Raw genomic sequence first — 27,981 nt, 5'->3', positions numbered from 1 at the left:
TTTTATTTCAAATTGAGTGGAATGCTCAAGTTTGTGTATTCATCAATAAGGGGATTTCCCCACAGTCTGGCTGAAGAGCAGGACAAAGGGAGGGGGGAGACTGAGCGGAGCCATGAGCGAGTGGGACAAAAGAGCATCTGCCAAGAGGTGGGGGCCTTTACAAAGGAGGGAAATAGGGCAATTCCCCCACATTCTTCAGCAAGGGGGACAAAGGAGTTGGTGACCTCAGGTGAGAACAGATGGCGGGAGGCCGGAGTTCGGTGTAGGCGGGCCGGGAAGGCTGTAACTTCTGAGTACCTTGGCCAATGGGGAAAAGGAGAGGGCGTCCCTCGGTCGGGAAATTAGGATAAAAGGGGGGCTGTGTCCCCCAGCAATTTGAGAGACCCCCCAGGGCTATGCCTGGTGGGCTCTCCCTTTATTTGAATAAAGTTTTAGGACTCCTCTGTCTCCTTTTTGGACATTCAGTTGTTGACAGTGAGATTTTCTGCACAACATTGTTTGACCTGTCAGTAACTGTAATAGTGCGGAGCAGTATCTCTATTAGTTATGTTGCTTGTCCAGATTGCTTGGCTTTATCAAATGAAAAAGGCTTCTCTGTATTTCCTATGAAACCTTTCAGAATTTTTCTTCCATCGGAGCGAATGAACAGGTTTTAATTTTATGCCCATTAGGGTAGTGGGATGTTTTAAAATATCAAGACTTTCTAGGGACCAGAAGCTCTTTTTCTCCTCAACTTTGGTGTTAAACTGATGACATCAAGACAGGTAATACCGGGTGGCCTTTGAATCATGTTTCTCAAGCCACTAGCAGGAAAAAAAAAATCTGTCTTTTAACTTCAGGACATTCTGACAGGATTTAAGATTTAAAAAGGTTTATGCCGCTTCTGTAACACGTTCATGGGCTTCCGAGCGCCTCAGGACCGTGCTGAGGAGGGATCCAGCAGAGGACGCGCTAGCCCCCTTCGCCGCCGCCCCCCAGGGAGCGGGGGGACCCTCCTTGAGGCAGCCACCCCCGGTCGCAAACGTCCCCAGCGCCCGCTCTACGCCTCCGTAACGGCCCCAAGGGCCGTTTCTCCCCTCGCGGGGGCCGCGGTCCCAGCCGGAGCCCCTGGGCTTACCTCCCCCTCCGCCCCCCGAGCCGCAATGGTTCGTCCCAGGGGAGGTGGGCAGCCCATAAGCGCGCGCTTCGCTTCTGGGTTTTGGTGTGGGCTGACGTGCTGCGGTTGCGGCTCTTCCCCCGCTGGCGTGCCCGGCCCTGCGTTGTGCGCAAGCTCGGCCCCTAGCTCAAGATGGCGGCGGCGGCGGATAAACAGAAACATGAGCACGGGCGGGTGAAGATCGGTCATTATATCCTGGGTGACACGCTGGGCGTCGGCACCTTCGGCAAAGTCAAGGGTGAGAGGCGGCGTCTTGGGCCGCGCGCGCCGGAGCGGGTTTTCCGCTGCGCTGCGGGGCTCCGGGGCTCGGCGGTGGCGCCGTTCCGGCGCCGCAGGAGCCATTGAGGCCGTTGGGCCCTGCCAGGCGGCGCCCGCCTCGGGCTCGGCTCGGGAGCCGCGGACTTCGAGCCACAAATAAGGGGGGAAAAAGGGCCCTGCTACCTGCGCGAGGCCACCCCTGGTTTGGAGGGTGCTGCCCTCCGTGTGCTCGCGGTGTCCGTCGCTGCATCGGCCCTAGGTGCCCTAATAAGGAGAGCGAATATTCTCGCTTTGCGGAGGCAGCAACAAGCGCGAAAAAGTGATGGGCCCGGGATCCCTTGGCTAATGAACAGCACAGCTGGACATGAAAAACTCCCTGCGAGACCAGTTGGCTGGTGGCTGTCGGCATCTTCCAGCTCTGATTCCGACAGCTTCTCCCTGTAGGGCTGCTGGTGCCACACAGCAAACCTGGAGCCCAGCAGCAATAGGATTTTTCTTTCCTTTTTTTAATTCCATCGATCATGGGTGGAGGAGGGGAGGGGAAAAAATAAAAACCTCCTTAAGAACAGAGGAAATAAGGCAAGGGACTGTCAGAGATGGGCGTCAGATTTTCTCATCCCTCAGTGTGGGTTTTCTTGGTTGGGGGAGAAGTTGTTTTTTCCCCCCCTTGCTCAATGGGCTGCACAGAGCTACAGCAGTCATGCCCATCGATGTTCTGACATGTTTGCTCTTATGGTTCAGGAAGCCCTCTTGTGACCCCGCATACTGCTCGTGCTCTTACCTGCATGGGCAAAAAGTGCCTGAAGTTGAAATGCTGAAAGATGGTTAATTGGTGGGGCTGCTGCTGCTAAAATTGACATAAATGAAAGTTTTTCCTGTTCTCTATATTTCATAGAATCATAGAATGCTTAAGGTTGGAAGGGACCTCTGGGGGTCATCTAATCCAAGCCCCCTGCACATGCAGGGTCACCTAGAGCATGTGGCACAGGACTGCATCCAAGCGGGTTTTGAAGATCTCCAGAGAAGGAGATTGCACAACCTCTCTGGGCAACTCGTTCCAGTGCTCTGCCACCCTCACTGTTAAGAAATTTTTCCTTGAGTTCATGCGGAACGTTTGGTGCTTCACTTTGTGGCCATTACCTCTAGTTCTGTCAGTGGCCACCACTGAAAAAAAGACCAGCACCATCCTCCTTATTCCCTCCCTTGAGGTACTTAAAGACACTGATCAGATCCCCTCTCAGCCTTCTCTCCCCCAGGTTGAACAGGCCCAGCTCCCTCAGCGTCTCCTCATAGGGCAGATGTTCCAGGCCCCTGATCATCCTTGTGGCCCTGCGCTGCACTCTCTCCAGCAGTTCCACATCCCTCTTGTACTGTGGGGCCCACAACTGGACACAATACTCCAGATGTGGCCTCACCAGGGCTGAGTAGAGGGGCAGGATCACCTCCCTCGACCTGATGGAGATGCTCCTCTTAATGCACCCCAGGATCCCATTGGCCTTCTTGGCCACGAGGGCACACTGCTGCCTCATGGTCAACTTGTCCGCCATGACACCCAGGTCTTTCTCTGCAGAGCTGCTCTCCAGAAGGTCAGTCCCCAGTCTGTACTGGTGTCTGGGGTTATTCCTCCCCAGGTGCAGGACCTTGCACTTGGCCTTGTTGAATTTAATGAGGTTTTTCACCGCCCAGTTCTCCAGTCTGTCCAGGTCCCTCTGGATGGCAGCGCAGCCCTCTGGGGGTATCAGCTACTCCTCCCAGTTTCATATCATCAGCAAACTTGCTGAGGGAGCACTCTGTGCCTTCATCCAGGTCATTGATGAATAAATTGAACAGGACAGGACCAAGGACTGACCCCTGGGGGACACCGCTACCCACAGGCCTCCAACTAGACTCTGCACTGCTGATCACCACCCTCTGAGCTCTGCCATCCAGCCAATTCCTAATCCACCTCACTGTGCACTCATCTATCCCACACTTCCGGAGCTTGCCCAGGAGGATGTTGTGAGGGACAGTGTCAAAAGCCTTGGTGAAGTCGAGATAGACGACATCCACCGCTCTCCCCTCATCTATCCAGCTGGTCTGACTGGCCTGTAGTGGCCTGGGTCCTCCTTCTTGCCTTTTTTGAAGACTGGCGTGACATTGGCCTTCTTCCAGTCCTCCGGCACCTCCCCCGTTCTCCAGGATCTTTCAAAGATGATGGAGAGCGGCTTAGCTATGACCTCTGCCAGCTCCCGCAGCACTCTGGGGTGCATCCCATCAGGGCCCATGGATTTGTGGGTATCGAGTTTCCTTAGGTGCTCTCTGACCCAATCTTCCTCTACCCAGGGCGAGTCTTCCTCTCTCCAGGCTTCTTCTCTTGTCCCTAGGGCCTGGGACTCTAAAAGGCTGCCCTTGGTAAACACCAAAGCAAAGAAGGCATTCAGCAACTCTGCTTTTTCTGTGTTATTCGTAACCAGGGTGCCCATCCCGTTCACCAGCAGACCCACGTTTTCCCTGATCTTCCTTTTGCTGTTCATATATTTGAAGAAGTTTTTCTTGTTATTTTTAACGTCCCTTGCCAGGTTGCCTTCCAGCCGTGCCTTAGCTTCCCTTGTCGCATCTCTGCATTCCCTGACTACGTTCCTGTATTTCTCCCAGGGGGCCTGTCCTTTTTTCCACATTGTGTATACCGCCACCTTCTGCTTGACTATTGCCACAAGCTCCTTGCTCATCCACGCAGGTCTCCTGCCCCCTCTGCCTGACTTCCTACACACAGGGATGCACTGTTGCTGGGCGTGGAGGAAGTGCCGCTTGAAAACTAACCAGCTCTCTTGAGCCCCCCTACCTTCCAGAGCTCTAGCCCATGGGATTCTTCCAAGGAGGCCTCTGAAGAGGCTAAAGTTGGCCCTCCTGAAGTCCATGGTTGCAAGGCTCCTTACAGCCCTGCCTCCTCCTCGTTGAATCCTGAACTCCACCAACTCATGGTCACTGCAGCCAAGGCTGCCCCCCACCTTTGCATCTCCTACAAGTCCCTCTCTATTTGATAGCACGAGGTCCAGTAGCCCACCTCTCCTCGCTGGGTCCTCCACAACCTGCGTCAAAAAGTTATCGTCGATGCTCTGCAGGAACCTCCAGGACTGTTTGTACCTGGCCGTGATGTACTTCCAATATATGTACTGGATGTGATTAGCTTGAAGGGCTAACAATCTGCATTTTTTGAAATGCTTAATTAACAACAACAAAGAGTGGGTTGCCAGTTTTATTGCTGCTTTCTTTTTTCCATAGTACCCCTTTATCTGTGTTTTATTTGGTTGAAGCATTCTTTAGACTGCTGTTCTTGAAAGTGCATGTGTAAAACTAAGTGGCAGTGGCAGCCCTGTAAGGTTGGCTGGAGGGCCTGGGTTTGATGTAGTGGCTGCTAAGGTCTCCAGCAGCCAAGGGAGCTGTGGGGAGAATTTGGGGGCCCTGTGGCCCCTTCACCCTTGAAGGTAATTGATACTCACCTGCAGGTCAGTAACAGTTTAACTGTTCATCTGGCTGTACTAATCTCAGTCAACTGCTGTGGTAGTTAATGCACCTGCTCAAGTCCTTGAATTGGTGTTTGTGGGGAAGAAAGTCACTTGTCAGTGATATCTAGGCCAAACTGAAATATCGCTGAAATGAAAAACTGTAGGACAAAAGGGAACTGAAAAATCTAATTGTTTTTTGAAACACTCTTTTCATTTAAATTTGTTTGTAGGTGGGTGAGTGGGTTTGGTTGATCTGTGGTTTTTTCTTGGGGGGGAAAAAAGTTGCTCATGTTTCCTGCTTCACTTCAGCAGTGTGCTTTTGCACAGCAACTCGTAGGTTTATATCTTTCTATCTGTAGAAGACTTAGCTCATTTTTAAGGGCAGTGTGTGCGGGCTTTCAGCTTTTAATGCGTGGAAAATAAGTAGTTTTCATGTGACTGTGGCATGTTATCCCTAATCTTTAGTCTCAACTGTCTACTCTACTGAACCTAAGACTATGTGTAAGGTTGAAGACCACAGAACTGAGTTAACGGAGATTGTTGCTTCTGTGCTTAAACAATTAAAGCAAGGTTTTGCTTTTTGAGATTGACACTGGATGGCTTTTTGAAATGTTGGTGCTGTACATAGCATTAGCAAAGCTTGAATGCAGTTGGTATTGCCAAGAGTTATAAGACTAAATAGTATTTAAGGGGAGCTTCTGTTGCAGTGTTTTTTCTTGCAGGACTGATAGCTGGTTGAGGGTTAGGATGAGTAAATATTTGTATAGCTTTCCTTGTATTTGTGAGCCTTCTGCCTTATAGGCCAATCTTCTGTCAAGACACAGTGTGGAGAAGCTCTCAAAGATATCATTCCATTCTTAGTTTTATCATCTGAAGTCTTACTTGCAATACTGTTTCTAGGCTGAATTAAAAAATAGCCAGCAGTCTGTTACCAGTAAGTGTGTGGTGTTTGGCTGATACCAGATACTTTTAACTGCTTCATTTTACAAGAAGGTGGCATGTGGATAAAGACTTAACTTAAAACCAGAGCAGTCTTTCAGTGCCTCTTCTCCTTGCAATTAGCAAATTTGTTCTAATGTGATAGTACACAAGAAATACTGAAGTTGCAAGGCCATTTTAATAGTGGAGAAAGGAAATATGCTAAATCTTATAGATGACTTTATTAGTTTTGAGTTCTGAATTCCAATTCTCATCTAGGATAGCCTGGCAACTCAAATGAAGCAATAATGGGCTGATCAAAGTGTGTGGTTGTGTGCATGTGTGGTGTGTGGGGTTTTTTTTTGTGTGCGTGTGTAAATCTTGCACTGAATATAGGAATACAACTACTAAGCTGTAAAACTGCTTAACTTAAATATAAAAGGTACTTAATTTGGTACTTTTAACCAAAATGAAATGTAAGTTCATATGGCTAAATGATTTCTGGTTAGTTTCTAAGAAGCAGCTTCTTACAAATTCAACTTAACCTATTGATTAATTTTGAAATACTCCTGGCTTGCATCAGCTCATGTTGCTGGTATGCAAATGCATTTATTCGTATAAGAGTTGCTTTTCTAGTGTCTTCTGTTAACAAAAGATGTTTCTCTAGGTGTGTGTGTGTGGTTTTTTTTTTTGTTTTTTTTTTTTTTAATACTGATGATATAATCAGGTAGGTTCTTCTTAGACCTCTGTCTTAACTGAATTTTAAGAAAACAAAAGGACCATAATAAAATGATGCTCTAATTGCAGTTTTGTCCAAAAGCAAATTATTCCTCCTGTATAGGTTATGGTTTAATGCTCTAGGCAATGAGCCTTTGGCCTGGCTGGAACTTGTGATTAGTGTTTGCTTTTCCCTGTGTTCCTCGGCAATGTGAACCTACTTGTCCAGGGCTTTAGTTATTGTGGCCCTTTTTAGGTAATGGCTCCTCTGATTTGGGATATTGGTGCCTTATTCTGAGGTAAAAGAAAGCATCTCCACCACAACTGCATGTTCAGGGTTTTGGGTGGTCCGGTCCATGGTTTAGATGCTTCCCTACTGAAATTCAGACTAATCGCATTATTTTACATAGCAGCTGTCCTTTTGTCTGAAGAATAATCTGATTATTAGTTTTGGTACTCACTGTTCTTGCCTTTCTGCCAAGAGCAGGATTTTCTTCTTGGTTACCTAGCTTTTTAGATCAATACAGAGGAAAAGCAACAGCTAAGTCTTATGTTAGAAATTAAACTTGTAAATTGATTGGCTTTTTCTAATTTCATCAATTATTAGTTGAAGAATTATTTTTTGTGGGTTGCTTGCAGTAAAATAAGAGTAAAGAACTATCTCTTCTGCGCTCAGAAGGGATAGCCCAGCATTTAGCACTGGTATCTAGCTTCACTATCTGAGTACCTACTTTTTAATTCTGTTTTGGGGGTCTGTACTTGCCTTGATATTCTCGCTAATGTAGAGTAATGTGCTTTCTGCTTGTGTGTGTGTGTGTGGGAGGGGGGGGCGGGTTAATAAAAAGTACCTGCAGATGAATGCATTTTTCCTTTGCAATTCCTTTCAAATGTTTTATCCCAACTTGATCTCGAAGGGAAGGGCTCTGGAGCAGATGCTCGTGCCGGAGCTCCTTGTCTAGAGGCGAACAACAGAGCGAGAGGCAGCCCCAGGGCCAACCCCCGTCCGGGCAGTGCTGAGCTCCCGGCCAGAGGCGGCTCTGACTCAGCGGGGGCGGAGCCAGCAGGGCAGGCGGGAATTCAAAAGCTGCCCCCAGGGAGCGCGAGTGACCAGAGCGTAGTGAGGCAGTTAGCGCAGGCAGGGGGCAGGGAGTCTCCTCCCAGGTGTGGAAAAGAATTCTCTCCACAGACTCTTCCAGCAGCGGGAGATCAGGTGAAGCCGTGGTCTCCACTTGGCAGAGAGCTTCCCCCAGGAAGACTGTGGTGACACAGACTGAACCGCCACAAAAACATGCAGCAATCCAGGTTTCTGGCTGTGGGGAATGCCTGAGCCTCTCCATGTTACCGGGGAGTGGTGAAAACACAGCCTGCCTTAGGTGTGAGCAGGTGGACGACCTGCTCAGCGTGGTGGTGGAGCTAAAGGAGGAGGTAGAAAGGCTGAGGGCCATCAGGGAATGTGAAAAAGAAATAGACTGGTGGAGCTGTGTTCTGCAGTCTTCCCAGGAAAGCCACTCTGAGAACCCCCCAATTCAGTCTGTAAATCCAGTACCCTCTTGCCATAGGGCAGAGGGGACAGAATTAACAGTATCGAGGGACGATCAACAATGGAAACGGGTCCCTACTCGAGGTGGCAGGAGAACCCTTCCACGGCCCGCCTCACCTCCACCTGTGACCACATCCAACAGGTACGAGGCCCTGGAACTTGGGGATCAGATAGAGGAGGCCTTGAACCAAGGCCCATCTAGGGAGCTGTCTACAGAGAGGCAGTCTGGTCCATGCTGCAAGGCTGCTCCGCCTAAGGAGAAAAGGAGCGCTCAGAAGAAGCAGCGGGTGATCGTTGTGGGTGACTCCCTGCTACAGGGCACGGAGGCACGGATATGTAGGCCGGACCCCTCATTCAGAGAGGTCTGCTGCTTGCCAGGGGCCCTAATAAAGGATGTCACAGAAAGGCTCCCAAGGCTTGTTCAGGACTCTGACTATTACCTGCTGGTACTGTTTCACGTGGGCACTAATGATGCCATGGGGAAACTGAGGGATATCAAATGTGACTTGAGAGCCCTAGGGATGGCCATCAAAGGTATGGGAGCCCAGGTAGTGTTCTCCTCTATCCTGTCAACGAGGGGAATGGATTCAAGGAGGAGAAGGCGGATATGGCAGATAAACAGCTGGCTGCGCCGCTGGGCTTGGCAACAGAGTTTTGGCTTCTATGACCATGAGACTCTTTTTTATGACCACCAGCTAGTGGGGAATGATGGGACCCATCTCAGCAAGAGGGGCACACGTCTCTTTGCCAAAAGGCTGGCCAACCTGGTTAGGAGGGCCTTAGGAGGGGGAAGGGGAGTGGCACACAGACACGGCAAGCAGTACCGCGCAGCCTAGGTCAGATGGCGTCCAGTGGGAGTATGCTAGTGGGGAAGTGAGGATAGGAAATGATCACGGAGGGTCCTCTTTCACCCCTCCTGGGAAACCTGCAGGCTCGGTTACTTCCCTGAAATGCCTGTAAACCAACGCGCGAAGCATGGGGAATAAGCAGGATGAACTGGAGATCTGTGTGCGGTCCCAGCGTCATGATCTCATTGGAATCACAGAGACGTGGTGGGATAGCTCGCACGACTGGAGCGCTGCCATGGAAGGCTATGTGCTCTTTAGGAAGGACAGGCTGGGAAGGTGAGTGGTGGAGTTGCTCTTTATGTGAGAAAGCAACTGGAATGCATGGAGCTCAACCTGGGAGTGGATGATGAGTGAGTTGGGAGCTTGTGGGTAAGGGTTAAAGGGCAGGCTAATGTGGGAGACACTGTGGTGGGTGTCTGCTACAGGCCACCTGACCAGGACGAGGAGGTTGATGAGGCCTTCTATAGTCAGCTGGATATTGCCTCACAGTCACAGGCCCTGGTTCTCATGGGGGACTTGAACCACCCTGACATCAACTGGAAGGACAACACGGCCAGGCACAAACAGTCCTGGAGGTTCCTGCAGAGCATCGACGATAACTTTTTGACGCAGGTTGTGGAGGAGCCAGCGAGGAGAGGTGGGCTACTGGACCTCGTGCTAACAAATAGAGAGGGACTTGTAGGAGGTGTGAAGGTGGGAGGTAGCCTCGGCTGCAGTGACCATGAGTTGGTGGAGTTCAGGATCCAACGAGGAGGAGGCAGGGCTGTAAGTAGCCTTGCGACGATGGACTTCAGGAGGGCCAACTTGAGCCTCTTCAGAGGCCTCCTTGGAAGAATCCCATGGGCTAGAGCTCTGGAAGGTAGGGGGGCCCAAGAGAGCTGGTTAGTTTTCAAGCGGCACTTCCTCCACGCCCAGCAACAGTGCATCCCTGTGTGTAAGAAGTCAGGCAGAGGGGGCAGGAGACCTGCGTGGATGAGCAGGGAGCTTGTGGCAATGCTCAAGCAGAAGGTGGCGGTATACACAATGTGGAAAAAAGGACAGGCCCCCTGGGAGAAATACAGGAACGTAGTCAGGGAATGCAGAGATGCGACAAGGAAAGCTAAGGCGCGTTTGGAACACAATCTGGCAAGGGAGGTTAAAAATAACAAGAAAAACTTCTTCAAATATATGAACAGCAAAAGGAAGATCAGGGAAAACGTGGGTCTGCTGGTGAACGGGATGGGCACCCTGGTTACGAATAACACAGAAAAAGCAGAGTTGCTGAATGCTGCCTTTGCTTCGGTGTTTACCAAGGGCAGCCCTTTAGAGCCCCAGGCCCTAGGGACAAGAGAAGAAGCCTGGAGAGAGGAAGACTTGCCCTAGGTAGAGGAAGATTGGGTCAGAGAGCACCTAAGGAAACTCGATACCCACAAATCCATGGGCCCTGATGGGATGCACCCCAGAGTGCTGCGGGAGCTGGCAGAGGTCATAGCTAAGCTGCTCTCCATCATCTTTGAAAGATCCTGGAGAACGGGGGAGGTGCCGGAGGACTGGAAGAAGGCCAATGTCACGCCAGTCTTCAAAAAAGGCAAGAAGGAGGACCCAGGCAACTACAGGCCGGTCAGCCTCACCTCCGTCCCCGGAAAAGTGATGGAACGGCTCATACTGGCTGTTGTCTCCAGGCACATGGAGGACAAGAAGGTGCTCAAGAGTAGTCAGCATGGATTCACCAAGGGGAAATCTTGCTTGACTAACCTGATAGCCTTCTATGATGGAATGACCAGCTGGATAGATGAGGGGAGAGTGGTGGATGTCATCTATCTCGACTTCACCAAGGCTTTTGACACCGTCCCTCACAACATCCTCCTGGGCAAGCTCTGGAAATATGGGATAGATGAGTGGATTAGGAACTGGCTGGATGGCAGAGCTCAGAGGGTGGTGATCAGCGGTGCCGAGTCTAGGTGGAGGCCTGTAGCTAGCGGTGTCCCCCAGGGGTCAGTCCTCGGTTCAGTCCTCTTCAATTTATTCATCAATGTCCTGGATGAAGGCACAGAGTGCTCCCTCAGCAGGTTTGCTGATGATATGAAACTGGGAGGAGTAGCTGATACCCCAGAGGGCTGCGCTGCCATCCAGAGGGACCTGAACAGACTGGACAACTGGGTGGTGAAAAACCTCATGCAATTCAACAAGGCCAAGTGCAAGGTTCTGCACCTGGGGAGGAATAACCCCAGATACCAGTACAGGCTGGGGATTGACCTTCTGGAGAGCAGCTCTGCGGAGAAAGACCTGGGTGTCATGGTGGATGACAAGTTGACCATGAGGCAGCAGTGTGCCCTTGTGGCCAAGAAGGCAAATGGGATCCTGGGGTGCATCAAGAAGAGCGTCTCCAGCAGGTTGAGGGAGGTGATCCTGCCCCTCTACTCAGCCCTGGTGAGGCCACATCTGGAGTACTGTGTCCATTTCTGGGCTCCACAGTATAAGAGGGATGTGGAGCTGCTGGAGAGAGTCCAGGGCAGGGCTACAAGGATGATCAGGGGCCTGGAACATCTGCCCTATGAGGAGAGGCTGAGGGAGCTGGGCCTGTTCTGCCTGGAGAAGAGAAGGCTGAGAGGGGATCTGATCAGTGTCTATAAGTACCTCAAAGGAGGCAGTGAGGAGGATGGTGCTGGCCTCTTTTCACTGGTGGCCACCGACAGAACTAGAGGTAATGGCCACAAACTGAAACACCAAAAGTTCCACAGGAACTTAACGAAAAAATTCTTAACAGTGAGGGTGCCAGAGCACTGGAACAGGCTGCCCAGAGAGGTTGTGGAGTCTCCTTCTCTGGAGATCTTCAAAACCCGCTTGGATGCAGTCCTGTGCCACGTGCTCTAGGTGACCCTGCATGTGCAGGGGGGTTGGACTAGATGACCTCTAGAGGTCCCTTCCAACCTTAAGCATTCTATGATTCTATGAACTTCCAATGGATAGCTATGCTTTAAACAAAGCTTGAAGCCTGGGCCTTGGTTAGCTTTTCAGGTGATTAGATGCAGCCAGGTGAGCAAGTACTGTGTTCAGTGCTGTTTAGGAATTAAAGGCTGGGTTGCACTATTTTTGCAAGATTCAGTACAGGTGAAGAGCCTCTCATGTCTTGTGGCCTTCAGTATGTTGCAGTATTTTCCCTCAACTAGTGTCTAATATGAAGAAATTGCCTTGGAAGCACAGCTTAGCATAGGAAAGAGGTGAACTACCAAAGTCCACTCAAGTGGACAAGGAAGAACCACATAGATGTCCTTTTAATCTGGCTTGCCTTTAAAAGTAGGAAGCAGGGTGGCTGCTGAGGTCTCGAAAGGATTGTTGATAGTAGTTGTATTAAATCACTGCACGCAAAAAATAATGTAGGTGGCAAACTCTTGCTGAGCAGTGGAAGCAATGCTCTTTTGTCTTGCTTATGATCTGGTGTTGGGGCTAAGGAGAATGTTCTTAGCACCTTAGTCATGGCTAGTTCCAGTAGCAGCTGTAAAATTAAGTCAGGATTAGCAGAACAAAATGGCCTTTTAAAACACATTCTCGACAGTTATTCTACACCTAGTTCTAGTTCCTCTGTTACAGGAGAGTTTGTTACCTGAATTTCTCTCCCAAGCTTAAGTTATGGAAGAGGTTGCATGTTTGCCTTGTTTAGCATAACTGCTGCTGGATTCTACTTATTTCCTGCATTTTACATACTTTATGCTATCTACCTTACATAATAAAGGGACTTTGATGTGATGTTCTTGTTCAGTGCACAGAGTGTGTAGCTTATCGTGTTAGAATGCTCCAAGTACAGATGAATATATTTTTTTTTTTAAAGCAATTTGTGGTCAGGTACTCTTAGCAGTAGTTCAGAGCAAATGCTGAAATGTCCTTGGAAGTGAATCAGTGGTTTAGCAAGAGCAATGCTTGTAGACATTGAGTAGAAGAGCTGCAAGCTTCAAAAAGACTGTGTCAGAGTTGGTTAGTGGGGAGCCAAAAGCTTAGAGGGACTTATATAAGACAAGAAAAATAATTAGCAAGGTTATCAATATTTTGGGATACAGAACACTGAAATAGTGCAAAAATGCCAAAATGCAAGACTTGTGGGAGTTAGGTTCAAGGTTTGTCCCTACATTTCCAATTTAATTACTGTGAAATTCTGGGAGGAATTTGGGGTAAGGCACTAGAAATGACATGTGATTTAGTTCCCAGTTTAGCCCAAGATAATGGGGACATGGGATCTAAACACTTCCCTTGTGGTATTTCTTGAATGTAGTTGAAATAGTTCAATAAGTTTTCTTACCAAACAGCTGAAAAACCTGACTAAATGCTTCTTTGTTACCTGCAGTTGGCAAGCATGAGTTAACTGGGCACAAAGTGGCAGTGAAGATCCTGAATCGACAGAAGATTCGCAGCCTTGATGTTGTAGGAAAAATCCGCAGGGAGATTCAGAACCTCAAGCTCTTCAGGCATCCTCATATAATTAAACTGTAAGTTTGCTTGCTATAATCAAATCTACTTAAGTTGTAATTTCTTCTGCTCTTGCTGATTTGAAAAATCATTTAGGGGAAAATAATATTAGCAGTATCTCGTTAGGAAAGTAGTCAACTTCTGAGTGTGTAGCTTTTCTCGGTGTCCTTCATGATGTATTTTCATAAAATTGATCTGCGCAAGGCAGAGAGCCTCTGATTCTTTAGAGGGTAGAGGCATGAGAGATTTCTAGTAATATCCATCTCTTTGTATTGTTATTTCTAACTTGCTAAAATGTGATAGGACTAAGCTCAAAGAGTTAAATTTGTCTGTCGGCAAATGCACAAAGATCATGTTCTTATGAGAAAGTGGAATAGAGTCATGCAGAAGAAGAAATCTCTATTTTGGAACAACAAGCTAACTCAGTTGCTTGTGCAACCATACCTGTATGTCACTGGACATTGTCTTCATCAGCTCAGTGCATTTATTCTAGAGATCCTGCAGTGGAGTGGAGATACTTGAGAACAATCCTGCACTGTGCTTGCTCACAGATAAGCCATGACAATCCAGGTGCCCACACTTGAACCAGAAAAGCTCACCGTTGTCTTGAGGCACACCAGACCTTACTGCCTGTAATTCTGTATCATGTGTGTGAAGTCAACGAGGATATTTGCATCCTTAAATATAATACCTCTATAATGCCTTTTAAGTAAGGAAATATAGAAAACACAAAAATCACAGAATTTAAAAGTTTGACCATAAGCTAATTACAAGATGTCCAAAGTTCTGAAATAAAAGCAAACTGCTCTGCACCATGAATACGCTATTTCCTTTCGTGGGAAGACAGTCTTACTGCTTCATTAGAAGGAAAGATGTGTAGCTCTTAAGAGGACTTTGCCAGTATCTAAAATTCCTTCCATATTGCTGTGATAAGCTGTGTGCGAGGTAACTGTAAATAGTTTTATAGAGCTCATCTGGAGTAAGAATAATGGAATGGTTCTATTTGTGGAGTCTGGTCACTCTCGTAGGAAGTGTAAATTACCTGCTGGTTGTTGCAATGAAATTGCATAATAAAAAGGGGAAAAATAGCTTCTGTAAAATATTGGCATTGCAGAAACTATGAATTGGTGACTGATTGGAAAATTAGAGTAAAATTCTACTTTTAACATATTGGTTTGAGTTAGCCTATACACTTAATATAAGGAACTAGTTAAAATTAACAGATAACTTCTTTTATCAGGTACCAGGTCATCAGTACCCCAACTGACATTTTTATGGTGATGGAGTATGTATCGGGAGGAGAACTGTTTGATTATATCTGTAAAAATGGAAGGGTAAGTAGTAGTCTTAATGCTACAAATTAATGGCTTGTGTTCTGTAATTGATTTTGTAATATTTTTAAGTGAAGACTTGTCTTTATAGTGCTGTTAGGTGTTTAAAGATACTTTCTGACTGCTTTCTTCTGAAGCTAAGAACAGTTGTGTGTTCACAAATATTGGAGAGCTATTTTGTATCCTGATGAACCTTGACATGGACTAGGACATCTTCACATGAAGGGATTTGACAATGCTGCTGTTTGGGAACAGGTGCAATAAGAGCCTTAATTACTAAATCAATAGTTTACTATAAACTTTAATTCATTGAGCCATGCTTTTTAATTCATAGGAATGAAAAATGTTATCTTTCAATGTCTCAAAGTAAAGCTGTTTAAAACCATTTGTGTCTCTTAGCTTGATGAGAAAGAGAGTAGATGCCTGTTCCAGCAAATCCTTTCTGGTGTGGACTACTGTCACAGGCATATGGTGGTACATAGAGATCTGAAACCTGAAAATGTGCTGCTTGATGCACACATGAATGCCAAGATAGCTGACTTTGGTAAGCATTGTATTCTTTAGCTGATAATTATTTTGTTACTATTCAGATTTAGTTTATAATAATAGGAATTTTGAAATAAATTAGGATATTTGAATGTCTTGATGGTTGGAAGTAATATATGAACGTGAAGAGTGAATGTAAAGCAAAATTGTGTTTTTGCACACTTATAAATTTTGTTTTTTTTTTCCCTTAAGCTGTCTTTTCAAGTCAGGCATTTCCTATGAGTGTTTAACTTAAAATTGTGAACTACCTGGTTGGTCTTGCTTAACTATTTTCCTCCAAAATGCTAGATGGACTTAGTTCCCTGCTATGCCACTTGATTCAAAATTGAGTCTTATTGCCTGTTTTTCTATTTGTAAGATGCAGATGCTTTAGCTGGTTTAAGAACCACATTGCTCTAGTAAAATATGTTACTTGTTATATTAAACCATTAAATTTGCTCTAAAAACTGATTGGTTAATATAATTGAGGTAAATCTTGTAAAGTAAGAGCAGGTAATTCTTAAACTCCTATGCTCTTTGCTATAAAGCAGCCTAATTAGTCAGAAGGCCTAATTGTCTTTGTTTTAGACACAGCTGCTGGAGAGACTGGTAGCTAGTTCTTGGGAATATCTTAAATGGGAAACCTGACCATATAGTGGGATATTCATACTGCTATGTAATCATAGTGAATAATACCTGCACTTGTAGAGCACTTTGAGGTCCCTGGTGAAAGGTGCTTGGTGGTGATGAGTATTCTGTTTTAAAGGTATGGTGTTCAAGTACACGAGGACTGGGAATCATATTCTCTCCTGGCTAGAAAATGTTTTGGGTGAACTGACTTGCCTGGTGAACAGATGAAGTACCCTAACTTTTATCTATCTGTAAATCAAGTGTTAGCAAAACAGTCACGTTATATTAATTGCAACTAGTATATTAATTGAGCCTATTTGAAGTTGTTTTATATTGGAGTGTGAAGGCTAGTTGATATATGTTCTTTCACCCTCCTTGTCTTACTTAGCCTGAGTTTTCTTTATCATGCAACCTTCACTGAAAAAACTTGGAAATATTTTCCACAGTTATGCTAAAGGTGTAATTCTTCACTGACATGGGGGAAGGAGGCCATGCTGAGGGCTGATGAATGGAGATGGCTTAGTTTTAAAGTACACTTTAGATTGACCTTAGAAGTTGCAATTATAGTAAACTGTATTTTACTCAGGAGCCAGTAGAGCAGCTTATATGTCTGGACTATAAGGGCATAATGACTTTGTCACCTACTCCAAAGCCAAGTTATTTGCACTCAGTTCCTTTTAAAGAATTTTAGACAATTCTATGGTACTATCTTCCCCTCTGGCATTTGGAAGAAAATTATTATTTTTTTAAAGTCTCTGTTAATGACCAAAGTCCTACCTTGCTATGTTGTTCCGTCTGCCTTAGAGCAGCTGTGTTCTCTATCACACCTGTACAATGCAGATAACTCCTTTATTGTGTCTTGGAGTGAATGTATGTTTTTGAGTATTCCTAGGTTGTATGCAATAATGGACTGATGTTAGTCTCAGATTTCTGGTAAATCCTATCTAGGGCCATATGCCCTTTCAGTCATTCCAAACCATTATTCTTCCTCACAGAAGTACATTAGTTAAGTTTCTAACTCAAAAGTATTAGTGACTTGTTCTAGGAGGTATATGCAGTGAAATGAATGAAATCATTTTGCTCTCTGAATTTTTAGTAGTTCCTCTTCTATGTTTCAGGCTTATCAAATATGATGTCAGATGGAGAATTTTTAAGAACAAGCTGTGGTTCCCCTAACTATGCTGCACCAGAAGTAATTTCGGGAAGGTAGCTCTTTTATATTGGATATGCATGTGCATGTGCTTCAATCATTCTGCTGCTGAATGCTACAAAACTAGTGTAATTGATCCACTTGATGCTGAGAGAAAGGGGGGTGCACAAATACAATTACAAGCAGAGATCTGTTGTGAAATTAAGTACAGTGGAATATCTCGTGAAGAATAGGGGCTATGCCTGAACTTGCCCCCCCCCCTTTTTTTTCTTTTCCCCACTTTGGGCTCTATGTTTCTCAAGTCTGTTTCTTGCAGTCCACATAATAGCCTCCTTGTCGGAGACCAAAAAACAGATTTATGGGCAATAGGATAGAAAATATGTCAAGTCTAGGGAACTCTGAGTGTAATCTGTGTTATGCATTGCACAGCTTTCCTTGTAGCAATTGTAACTTTCCTTCAGTTTGCCCATGTTAAATTATATTTGGGTCTTAATACAACAGAGAAACTGTGTGCTTGTGCCCTAGTCCTTACTACATATTGGAAGGGAAAGGTCCCTGGAGCTAAAGGGAGGCATAAGATAGGACTGTGAAATGAAATGCTATTTGTAGATTTAGTTGCTCCAAACTTGCAAACTGTGCGGAAAATCTCGCTATCAAGAACTGAATGTCCAAAAAGGAGACAGAGGAGTCCTAAAACTTTATTCGAATAAAGGGCCAATCCACCGGGCATATCCCTGTGGGGTCTCTCAAATTGCTGGAGGACGCAGCCCTGCTTTTATCCCAATTTCCCGACCGAGGGATGCCCTCTCCTTTTCCCCATTGGCCAAGGTCCTCAGTTACAGCCTTCGTGGCCTGTCTACACCAAACTCCCTGCCTCCCTCCATCTATTCTCACCTGAGGTGACCTGACTCCTTTGTCCCCCTTGCTGAAGAATGTGGGGGAATTCCCTTATTTTCCTTATTTGCAAAGGCCCCCACCTCCTGGCAGATGCTCTTTTGTCCCACTTGCTCATGGCTCTGCTCAGTCTCCCCTCCCTTTGTCCTGCTCTTCAGCCAGACTGTGGGGAAATCCCCTTATTGGCAAGTACACAAACTTAAGCATTCGGCTCAATCCTTTTTTTTTTTTTTCTCCTCCTTTCTCCTCTCCTTTGGCTAGTATTTGTTTTTACAAATCCCTATGCCCATCTCTAGAAGCATAATGGACTCTGCATAGGTTATTAACTAACAGCCTGCATTTAGTATGTCTAGTACCCATGGGTAGTCTTCGTATCCTCCTGGACTCCCACAGACCCAGCAACCCAGCATTTATTTTCCGGACCCACTCCCCACCAGCGGTACAGATCTACGGAGAGTTAGCCGGGGCTTTCCATCCTCTTCCTTCAACTGAGAAGTCCAGACTTCTGGAGTCTTGGAAATCTTAACCCTGGTATGATGAGTCCATCCATGCTCAGCTGTCTTGATTGATGTTTCTGTGGTTAGTAATACCTGATAAGGTCCACGCCACTTTGCTAGCAGTGGTGCTTCTTTCCATTCTTTGACCAAGACCCAATCCCCTGGTTGGATATCATGGACTGCAAAATCCAAGGGGAGGGTCTGTGTGAGCTGGGCTTCCTGTCAGAGAGACTTCACAAGAGAAAGTATTCTGGCCACATATTGCTTTAAATATATATCACTTATCTCTACCTCCCTGCCAGGTTGGGTGTTAGCAGGATAGGGAATCCCAAACATTATTTCAAAGGGGGACAGCTGAATGTCTCCCCTTGGTTTTGCTCTTATTCCTGCTAAAGCTAATGGTAGAAGTTGTGTCCACGGCATCTTAGTTTCTAACACTAATTTCAAAAGATGCTTTTTAATGTTCCCATTCATCCTTTCCACTCTCCCAGAACTCTGAGGATGCCAAGGGGTATGCAAGTCCCATTGAATCCCCAGGGCAGTCATGACACCTTGAAGGACCTTTCCTGTAAAATGAGTGCCTCTGTCTGAATCTATTGCCTCTACCAACCCATATCTTGGAATTATTTGTTCTAAGAACACCTTAATTACAGATCCAATTGTTGCTGAGGCAGTTGGAAATGCCTCGGGCCATCCCGTCAACTGACATACTATTACCAGAAGATACTTAAGTCTCCCTACATGGGGCATCTCAGTAAAGTCTGCTTGGCATCGTTGGAATGGGCATGCAGCCCAGGGTCGTCCTCCCCTTGCAACTTCTCTTGCGGCTCGGCCGTTGGCCTTAGCACAAATCAGGCAGCCCTCAATAGCTCGTTTTGCCAGAATGGCTGGACTACCGGGAGGACAGGGAGGATCTTAGATACTTCTGGTAGGAATGCTGCTTTTTGAGCTTCCTCATCAGCCAATCGATTGCCTACCTCCTGCTCCGAGTGTCCTGTTCGATGTCCCCTGATATGAATTATTGAGACCTTCTTGGGGAAGCTCACCACCTCCAGCAGGCGAGCAATCAGATCCTTATGCACCAATGCCTTCCCTCAGCAAGTTAATAAACCTCTTTCTTCCCCCAGTTTTCCAAACATATGTGCCACCCCATATGCATATTTAGAATCTGTAAAGATATTCACTAGCTTGCCTTGATATAATTCACAGGCTCTTATTAGAGAATAAGATTCTCTGGTTTGGGCTAACCAGGTAGATGGCAGCTTTCCTCCCTCCAGCAGCTCCCTTCCCTTAATGATAGCATATCCTGTGGCCCGTTTCCCTTCTATTACTCTTGAAGATCCATCAATAAACACATTGTCCCCATCTGGACAAGGAATATCTCTCAAATCTTCCCTAGGTCGAGTCTGGAGATCTAGTACTTGAATACAGTCATGAATTTCCTTTGATTCTTCTCCCTTGGGGCCAGTTAGACAAGAAGCTGGGTCAAACCCTCCCCCACTTCTTAATTTTAAATCTTCCTGCTCCATTAAACAGGTTTCATACTGCAATAATCGGGCACTGGTCATCCATTTGGAAGCCCTTTCAGTTAGTAATGCCTTGACCTGGTGTGGGACCTTGACAACAAGGGATCCCCCTGTGGTCAGCTTTCGGGCCTCAGTTACCATTAGGGCCGTAGCTGCGCAATTCTGCAGACAATAAGGCCACCCCTTAGCTACTGGGTCTAATATTTTAGAAAAATAAGCTACTGGTCTTGGCATGCCTCCGTATTCTTGCACTAAAATTCCCTTGGCGTGGCCCTGTTTGACATCCACATATAATTCAAATTCTTTCTCTGCATCCGGAAGAGCTAAGGCCGAAGCCTTGCTCAATTTATCTTTTAATTTTCTAAAGCTCTGTTCTCCTTCCTGTGTCCATACCACAACATTGGGGCTGTTTTGGGTTAAAAAGTCATACAGTGGTCTAGCTAATGCAGAAAAGTCTTCAACCCAGGCTCTGCAGTATCCTACTAGCTCTAGGAACTGCCGTAGCTCTCTCTCAGTCCTGGGTAATGGTACTTCTAAAATTCCCCGAATTCTTTCTGGGTCAAGGCATCGTAAACCTCCAGTCAAAATATGCCCCAAATATTTGACCCTTCTTTCCACCATTTGCGCCTTCTTTTTGGACACCCTAAGCCCTTTTTGGGCCAAGAAATTGAGCAATTTCACAGTGGCTTCCTCCACTACCCCCTCTTCTTCCCCTGATAGGAGCAAGTCATCCACATACTGCAATAACCTAACTCCAGGAGGTGGGGTAAATTCCTTCAGTATTTTCTGCAAGGCTTGTCCAAACAAGACCTGTGCCTCAGTGTATCCTTGCGGGAGAACTGTCCCATGTCAATTGCTGTTCTATTGTTTTTCCTCCCTCCTCTTGTTCCCATTCAAAGGCAAAATATTGCTTACTATCCTCTGTGAGAGGACATCCCCAAAATGCATCTTTCAAATCAAGTACTGAATAGTACTGATGTGAAGAGGGGATCTGGTTTAGAATAGTGTATGGATCTGGAACTGTGGGATGTCTTGGTTTGATAATTTCATTTATTGCTCTTAAGTCCTGTACCATTCTATAGGTTCCATCTGGCTTCTTGACTGGCAGGATGGGAGTATTGTATGGAGACATACATGGCTCCAAAAGTCCTGCTTCCAGCAGGGACTCAATAGTAGGTTGTAACCCTTTCCTTCCCTCTCGTGAAATAGGATACTGCTTTTTAGAGACTACCTGCCCTGGTTGCTTTAAAGTCATTTGGAGAGGTTCCATGTCTAGTTTTCCATATTTTCCTGGAACTGCCCACACTTCTGGGTTCACTTCAGCATAAGCTTTGTCAGACATTTTGCACAAAGTTACAGTAGTGCTAGCTTCTTTATCATCCCTTACAATATTGATTTGCATTCCTAATTTAGCCATCAAATCCCTTCCCAGCAGATTGCAATTTGGGACAAAGAGAAAATCATGCATCTGAAATTTATTTCCCACATCCACTACCAGCGGCTGGATAATACGCACTCGTTCGTCTTTCTCACTTACCCCTTGGATAACCAAGGAGCCTTTTGACAATTGCCCTCCTTTTGGCATAAAGTTTAAAGTAGATCGAGAGGCCCCCGTGTCTATCCAGAAACACACTTCCTCTCAGTCCGGACCTACCCTCCGTGTTATCAAGGGCTCCCGTGTGGTGGGTCCCTGGTATAATGGGAGCCCCTGACACCCCTAGCAATCCATTTCCATCAATTGGTGAATTTCCTCTTCCTGAGGATCTACTGGCCTCTGTGGGCATTCCCTCCTCCAATGTCCTTCCTCTTTACAAAATGCACACTGATTTCTTCCCAATTTTTGTTTTAGTTGGATATCTTCTGTTGAAGAGACCATCCCCCTGCTCTGCCTTTGATTACGCCCTTGAGATTGACCCCTTCCTCTGGCTCTTGGGAGTCCCACAGATCCTCGTGATTGTCTTATATACTGGGCCATAATCATTGCCTTTGTCTTTTCCTCATCCCTTCTCACATACACCTGTTGTGCTCTCTTTACCAATTCCTCTAATGGTCTATCCTGCCACTCTCCATCCTTCTGCATACTCCTCCTTATATCAGGCCAAGATTTAGTGACAAACTGTACTTTTAGTAATGTGTCAAAGGCTGGTCCCTCAGGGTCCAATCCTCCCTGTTTCCTGAAAGCATCTCTAATTCTTTCTAGCCAATGAGAGGGGCTTTCATCTTTTCCCTGTTCCAAGGTCATAGCCTTTGACATATTATTAGTTCTGGGGACTGCCATTTTAATGGCTCTGATTATGTATGCTCAATAATCTCAAAGACGGGCCAAACTGACTCGATCGTTCGGATCCCAATGGGGGTCTCCCACTGGGATCATATCATCCACAGTGGGTGCATCTATCGCATTTTGGCCTGCCTGCGGGTGTTTGTCCTCCCATAATTGACGAGCTTTTTGCAAGATCATCTTCTTTTCCTGGAATCCAAATAAGATTCCTAAAAGAAAATCCCAATCCTTCCAAGTGTAATCTGCATTTCCTAGATATTCATCTATCTTTTCCCCTACTCCTATGGGATCATCTAAATAAGGAGGTAGTTCTTTCTTTAATCCCCTTATATCTTGGGTAGTCAGTGGCACGATTACAAATCCAAATCTCCCATCCTGACCTCCCAGTGGAACCTGTCGCAGAGGCATTTGCCAAATTTTTGTCGGAACTTTAGAAGTTTTTGGCACCTCGTACTGGGTTCCTTTTCTTGTTTTTGAAGGGGATAAAATGTCCTGTTCCTCCTCCTCTTCACTGTCCCTAGAAGCTGGAGGTGCAGATGGGACAGGAGCTGTGGCTCCTGATGGATTTTGGTGATAAGATGGGGGAAGGTACTGGAGGACATCCCTATCTTTTTTTTTCCCCCTTTCTTCAGATTCCTGCTTCCCCTTTTCTCCTCTCTTTTATTACATAGAATGTGTATCAATATGGTTAAGGGCAACATCTAGAGGAATCTTTCTCGATGAGACCCTTCTCAGTATCACTGAGATACTGGCACAAAACCTGACAAAGACTAGGATCGTGGTCTGACCCTACAGGGGGCCACCTAAATCCCCCTGGTAACTTATATTCTGGCCAAACAAAACAACATTTTATTTAGTTCCTTGGTTATTTCTGGAGGAATGCACAGGTTATCCCAAACCCTCAAAAGTCTCCCCAAGGGACTACATGGATATAAGTCAAGGTTGTCATTCCTTTTCCCAGAATCCTCTTTTGGCTTTCCTCTGTTGCCCTCCCTGGATGTCCATGTTGGGGTCGTCACCCCTTTTGTTCCCCACTGTTCCATAGTACTCACCAGTGAGATTTCAATGGTCCTTTCTGTCAGACCTAGTCCTTTCCGTCAGACTGCTTGAGGTAGGTCCCAGGTAGGTCCCTCCTGGTCCTACCTGCGGATCCCCCTGATCCGCTTCTCGTCTGTCTCCGGACAGTCTCGGGAACCCAATCAGTCGTCCGTGCAGGCTGCCGTCGAAGGGAGTCGATCACCAAAAGCTTTGGTGAGGCACGCCGTCGACCCCGATCGCCATCTGCCGTTCCCGGAAGGTGGAAGGATCCTGGATGAGCCCCCAATTGTGCGGAAAAATCTCACCGTCAAGAACTGAATGTCCAAAAAGGAGACAGAGGAGTCCTAAAACTTTATTCGAATAAACGGAGAGTCCACCAGGCATAGCCCTGTGGGGTGTCTCCAATTGCTGGAGGACACAGCCCCCCTTTTATCCTAATTTCCCGACCGAGGGACGCCCTCTCCTTTTCCCCATTGGCCAAGGTACTCAGAAGTTACAGCCTTCCTGGCCTGCCTACACCGAACTCCGGCCTCCTGCCATCTGTTCTCACCTGAGCTCACCTGACTCCTTTGTCCCCCTTGCTGAAGAATGTGGGGGAATTCCCTTATTTCCCTCCTTTGTAAAGGCCCCCACCTCTTGGCAGATGCTCTTTTGTCCCACTCATTCAGTCTGTTCAGTCTCCCCTCTCCCTTTGTCCTGCTCTTCAGCCAAACTGTGGGGAAATCTCCTTATTGATGAATACACAAACTTGAGCATTCGGCTCAATACATTTGTATATTTGCCTACTATAATGTAAACAAGTAAAAAAAATATTTAAATGTATTAAATGCAAATCACTAATAGTTAATTCTTTCCCAGGTTATATGCAGGTCCTGAAGTAGATATTTGGAGCAGTGGGGTTATTCTCTATGCTTTGTTATGTGGAACACTTCCATTTGATGATGATCATGTGCCAACACTATTTAAGAAGATATGTGATGGTATCTTTTATACTCCTCAGTATCTGAATCCATCTGTAATTAGTCTTCTAAAACATATGCTGCAGGTGGATCCAATGAAGAGAGCAACAATCAGAGACATTAGGTAAAATGCTAAATGATGTCTGATCAGCTAAAGTAATAATCCCAATGCAAATATACAGAATGGAGAAATATTCGTACATGAATCTGAGATGACAAAAATCAACTTCTAGCTTTAGTCTTGGCAGTTCTGAGCTGCAGTGGACAGTGAAGTATCCCTTGGAGATCACAGAACCCATAAATTTGAATATTCATGGCAACTATTGTAGCTATTCAGCATTTTTTTCCCTTTAGTATTTATTACGAATGCATGGTGGGGGAAGGGCACTACTTGAATGGGTGTAGCATAAGAATTTCGGTTGAAAATTTCTCTCAAAACAAATATTGTGTGTGTATGTATAAAGCTAGTTGAGTTCTACATTAGGGTGTTTCAGAAGTTCAGGTAATTTTAACACTTAGGAAAATGTGTGTGGGTTCCCCCTCACCTCCCCCATCATCTCTCCTGGCAAATGTCTTGTAACCTCTTGTAATGGCGTGAAGGAAGAGGATGATGGTTTTTTTTTCCCTGAAGCAGAAATTGCCAATTGCTTTAACATGCAGCCGTTTTAATCTGTGCTGCATGGAAGAGCCTTTATAATTTCAGGCACCTATTTTTTTTGTACAAACTAAAAAGTATATTTTAGTTGCAAAGTTGGATTCCTTTTCAAAGGAATGTAATTCTAAAACTGCTTACTGTGAACGGACATTGAGTCTTATATTTTTGAATCTAGGGAACATGAATGGTTTAAGCAGGATCTTCCCAAATACTTGTTTCCTGAAGACCCATCCTATAGCTCAACCATGATTGATGAAGAAGCCTTAAAAGAAGTATGCGAGAAGTTTGAATGCACTGAAGATGAAGTGTTAAGCTGTCTATACAGCCAAAATCATCAGGATCCCCTAGCAGTTGCTTATCACCTCATTATAGATAATAGAAGAATAATGAACGAGGCCAAAGACTTCTATTTGGCTACAAGCCCACCAGATTCTTTTCTTGAAGATCACCATCTGTCTCGCCCTCATCCTGAAAGAGTGCCATTCTTGGTAGCTGAAGCACCACGTCCTCGCCACACTCTTGATGAACTGAATCCACAGAAATCAAAGCATCAAGGTGTGAGAAGAGCCAAGTGGCATTTAGGAATACGGAGCCAGAGTCGACCAAACGATATCATGGCTGAAGTTTGTCGAGCAATTAAACAACTGGATTATGAATGGAAAGTAAGGCAATAAGGGACCTTTGCAACAGACGCCAGTAAACTTTTTCAGTTACATAGGTAGCCTAGAAATTTGGAAATTTATATTCTCTGGTGCTTTTCTTTATGGGAAAATCTGGTATACCTATGGGTACATGGGGCTTTTGATTACAGTTCATTCTGGTAGAAGGAGTCTTGCTGATGTCTGATCTTTTCTAATGGGGGTGCGTATGTGGTCTGTTTCCCCCTCCCCCCCCCCCCGCCCTTCACATCCCCAACACAGCAATATTCTGGCAAAAAGACAGGTAGAAATGACCTGTTTATAACCAGTGAGTTGAAATGAGGGGAAAAGCTCATACAGTGCTTTTTTGGGGGGGAGGGGGGAAGCTTTAGTAGAAACTCACTCAAATCTCTTACGTACTAGGTTGTAAATCCATACTATTTGCGTGTTCGAAGGAAGAATCCAGTGACAAGTGCATATTCTAAGATGAGTCTACAGTTGTATCAGGTGGACAGTAGGACGTACTTGCTGGACTTCCGTAGCATTGATGGTACGTGAAGACTTGATAACTTACTGGAGTCGTTTACATTTAGAATGATTTCTACTGCATGTTGTAATTCACTTAGGTAGAAATGCTTCCCTGTATCAGTTTAAGCTGATCTAAATCCGAGTTGGTATTTTACTTCCTTCTCTCCTTGTCTGTTGTATCCGAGCCCACATGGTTAGCTGGTTCATCCATTTAAAAATAACAGTTTTTAGGCTATATTGACTTCTGTATGCACCAGCGCTAATGCTACGGGTGCAAAAGGAGACCGATTTGAGAGGCTAGATTTAGATCAGCCTAAACTGCTTGTTGAGCCTTGCCCCTAGATTTGAGCATTGATTTAGATCCGAGGTAAGCGTTTGAGTATTCCTTCTGGTAAAGATAGGCATGAAAATCTGATTTCAACTCTAGATGTCAAGTTGTATATTTTGTATCTAGTGCTGTAGTAGACAAAACTTGAGATGATAATTATCCATTTGCAGTAATTGAATTCTTGAAAGCAAGTGGCTTAACCTGTAGAATAAGTTCTAGGTCAAATAGCCCTTGAAATAGGTCAAATAGCCCTGGAACATAATTTAGAGGTACTGTGAACATAGGAATAGCTTGCCTAAGAGATGACTTATCCTAGGGTAATTTAGGAATATAGGTAATTTAGGAATAGGAATAATTTGGTGCTTCAGTGCTGTTGAGTATGTACTGAGCTCTTCTGTAGCAACTGCATACAGTTTGCCAAAGCTTCTTGCATACTCAAAGATTAAACAGGATTAGATGAAAAAGGAAAGATGTTTGTTGTTCCTGATCTGATATTGATAACCAATTTGCCTCCTTTTTCTCACAGATGAAGTTACTGAAGCAAAATCTGGGACTGCAACTCCACAGAGATCAGGTTCTGTGAGCAACTATAGATTCTGTCAAAAGGATTCAGATGCTGATGCACAAGGAAAATCAGCAGATACATTCCTTACCTCATCAGTGACCTCTTCACTTGACTCTTCTACAGCTGATTTAACTTCAAGACCAGGGAGTCATACAATAGATTTTTTTGAGATGTGTGCAAATCTTATTAAAATACTTGCACAATAATTCTGAAGATGGGCTTATTTCTTTTACAGCAATAAGCATGCCTAAATCATAGTCAAATGCTTCCAGTTATAATCAAATTAAGGCACTGAAAAAACTAGCCACAAAATGCAATTTGCCCAGGGACTGAAATGATTCTGGGCAGTTAGGTGTAGTGTGTTAATGCTGGAGTGAATTCTGATTGTTTGCTCTCCAGTAACTTAATATAGGTACAGGAAATGGTGTGCCCGTTGGGCAGTGTTAGTAACATATTGAGTGCACACTAGACTTCATAGAGTATTTAAGTCACACAGACTTCTTTGCTGGTGATGCATACATCTGATGCACTGTAAGTAAATGTACACTTATTGGTTAAATGACTGAAAGATGTGTTGTTGGTCACCATCTACAATTGTGCCTCAGCTGATCAGAACTATCAATTATTTATTAACAGTAATGTGTTAAAACAGATACTCCCTCCTTTGACAGTAAATGAGGTTTTGTGTGTTTATAACTTTATAAATTAGATTAGTGTGTTTATAACTTACTATTTTAATAACTGATAGGTTTGATCAAATGTATATGCTGGCAAATCCAACTAGTTGAAATGTCTTAATGCGTGTACATGTTCAGGAAGCACTTAAGGGTGAAATTTTGTGGGCTGTAAGCAGAACAGTTGAGGCTGCAGTGGTGACAAGGAGCTCATACAAGGATGACTTGGTGCCCCAGGGGTGAAACAAAATGTTGCTCTGTGAAGATCTGTCCACAACTTCTGATCAGTGTGGACTGAACCCACCTCTCATCTTTGTGTGATATTAGCCAACCAGCTCCCCACTGCTACTGCAAGCTGAGGATCTCGTTCTTCAGAACTGTGCACATGTAGCGAATAGCA

At 45.3% G+C, this 27,981-nt stretch overlaps 1 protein-coding gene across 1 annotated transcript; it reads left to right on the top strand.

The window, feature by feature from the left end:
• Window positions 1-1,267: 1,267 nt before the first annotated feature.
• LOC104568628 (5'-AMP-activated protein kinase catalytic subunit alpha-1) lies at window positions 1,268-27,293 on the top strand. The gene is made up of 9 exons (XM_088522496.1): window positions 1,268-1,394; window positions 13,241-13,382; window positions 14,603-14,696; window positions 15,093-15,237; window positions 16,967-17,054; window positions 24,093-24,317; window positions 25,024-25,510; window positions 25,910-26,036; window positions 26,869-27,293. Exons 1-9 carry the CDS (start codon window positions 1,289-1,291, stop codon window positions 27,111-27,113), a joined length of 1,659 nt encoding a protein of 552 aa, XP_088378622.1. The 5' UTR covers window positions 1,268-1,288; the 3' UTR covers window positions 27,114-27,293.
• The last annotated feature ends 688 nt before the right edge of the window (window positions 27,294-27,981 follow it).

Source organism: Tinamus guttatus, unplaced genomic scaffold, assembly GCF_059628265.1.
Source record: "Tinamus guttatus ecotype Peru unplaced genomic scaffold, ASM5962826v1 Tinamus_guttatus_pri_ptg000154l, whole genome shotgun sequence".
Taxonomy (NCBI): Eukaryota; Metazoa; Chordata; class Aves; order Tinamiformes; family Tinamidae; genus Tinamus; species Tinamus guttatus.
This window is presented reverse-complemented; position numbering and strand designations above follow the sequence as displayed.